At 70.6% G+C, this 1,779-nt stretch overlaps 1 protein-coding gene across 1 annotated transcript; it reads left to right on the top strand.

The window, feature by feature from the left end:
- Positions 1–209: 209 nt before the first annotated feature.
- TWIST2 (twist family bHLH transcription factor 2) lies at positions 210–842 on the top strand (the record flags this gene model as incomplete). The annotated part of the gene is made up of 1 exon (XM_079710000.1): positions 210–842. Exon 1 carries the CDS (start codon positions 360–362, stop codon positions 840–842), a length of 483 nt encoding a protein of 160 aa, XP_079566126.1. The 5' UTR covers positions 210–359.
- Between the last annotated feature and the right edge of the window lie 937 nt (positions 843–1,779).

The following is a 1,779-nucleotide window of genomic DNA, read 5'->3' as shown; positions in this document are numbered from 1 at the left end:
CCGGGACTCCCGGGTGCCCGCCGCGGCCGGGGCCTAAGGGGGAGGCAAAACTGAAAGTGCCGCGCCGGGGGGCGGGGGCGGCCAGCGAAGGCCCCAGAACTTGCCCTGCCCCCGGGCGCGGCGGCCAATCAGCGCGCCGCCCTCGCTCCTGACAACTATTTAGCAACCCAGCCCGGCTAGGGTTTCCAAAAAAGTTAGAATAACTTCCTCTCCCCGAGACCTCGGTTTTGCACAAGCCGGCCTTGAAATCAGAGCCTTTCGAGCAGCTCGGAGAGCGTGTGCTCGGCGACCGCGGGCTTGGCCAGCGGCGCGCGCTCGGCGCCCGGCGCCCCCAGCCCCACGCGCGCCGGGCGGGCGCCATGGAGGAGGGCTCCAGCTCGCCCGTGTCCCCCGTGGACAGCCTGGGCACCAGCGAGGAGGAGCTCGAGCGGCAGCCCAAGCGCTTCGGCCGGAAACGGCGCTACAGCAAGAAGTCGAGCGAAGATGGCAGCCCGACCCCCGGCAAGCGCGGCAAGAAGGGCAGCCCGAGCGCGCAGTCCTTCGAGGAGCTGCAGAGCCAGCGCATCCTGGCCAACGTGCGCGAGCGCCAACGCACCCAGTCGCTCAACGAGGCCTTCGCTGCGCTGCGCAAGATCATCCCCACGCTGCCCTCGGACAAGCTCAGCAAGATCCAGACGCTCAAGCTGGCCGCCAGGTACATAGACTTCCTCTACCAGGTCCTGCAGAGCGACGAGATGGACAATAAGATGACCAGCTGCAGCTACGTGGCCCACGAGCGCCTCAGCTACGCTTTCTCCGTGTGGCGCATGGAGGGCGCGTGGTCCATGTCCGCCTCCCACTAGCGCCGCGCCACCCACGTCCGGACCGGCGCGCCAGGGTAGGTGCCGAGCGCGCGACGGGCGCCCTCCTCAGCGGGCGGGCCGCGGCGGCGAGGATGGGGTGCGCTTTTCCTCCTAGCAACAGACGGGGGTCGATCGGGAAGCTTCCAGGTGCCGGGGCACCCCTGTGGTTTTGTGCAAGCTCCCAGGCAGGGTGTCAGTCGGGAACGTGCCGACTGGTGACAGTGGTATTTTCCGTCCTTGCTTCTGTGGAGGTGGGGGCCTGTGGGTGAGTGTCGGGGGAGTGGGCATCAGAAGAACTGCCCGGAGCCGGCCGGGGCAGAGATCTGGGGACCAGCTACCCACTGCGTCCCTCGGAGCGGAGGCCGCCCGGGAAGCTGCCTGGGCCGGGCCATGCCAGGCTGTGGCTTCGCCCCGTTCCCGGGGAGTGGCAGAGCGCGCTCGTCGTGCGGACACCCAGTTCTCCTCGACTGCTCTTGCAGGGTGTCCCGGCCCGCGCCTCGGGGACCCGGCCGTCGGCGCCCTGGCCCGCCCGGTGGACGCAGAGGTGCGGACCGGCGGCGCCTGGGTTTGCCTGGGGAAGGCGGGAGGACGCTGCCCTGTGCTGGCGGCTCCGGGGGCCAGTGCAGCCCGAAAGCCGGGGACCATCCGCGCCCCGAGCGCGGAGGACAGGGCCGAGGCTGAGGCACGGAGACCGGAGCGCGGACACCGCCGCTGGGAACCCCGGCTGCCCGCAGGCAGGTGGAGTGGACCTCGGAGCTGGGAGCCTCTGGCCCCAGCCTTGAACCTCGAGAGTCTGGGAGGGGGCTCTGCCCGCGCTGCGTCCGAGCGTTCGGCCCCGCAGGAGAGCGCGAGGGGTCCAGGCTGGGAAACAGGTTTGCGGGGAAAGGGAGGCGGTGCGACAGGGCCCGGCGCCGGAGAAGGCAAAGGGACACGGCTG

The sequence above is a fragment of the Hyperoodon ampullatus genome (genome assembly GCF_949752795.1).
Source record: "Hyperoodon ampullatus genome assembly, chromosome: 8".
Lineage (NCBI taxonomy): Eukaryota > Metazoa > Chordata > Mammalia > Artiodactyla > Ziphiidae > Hyperoodon > Hyperoodon ampullatus.
This window is presented reverse-complemented; position numbering and strand designations above follow the sequence as displayed.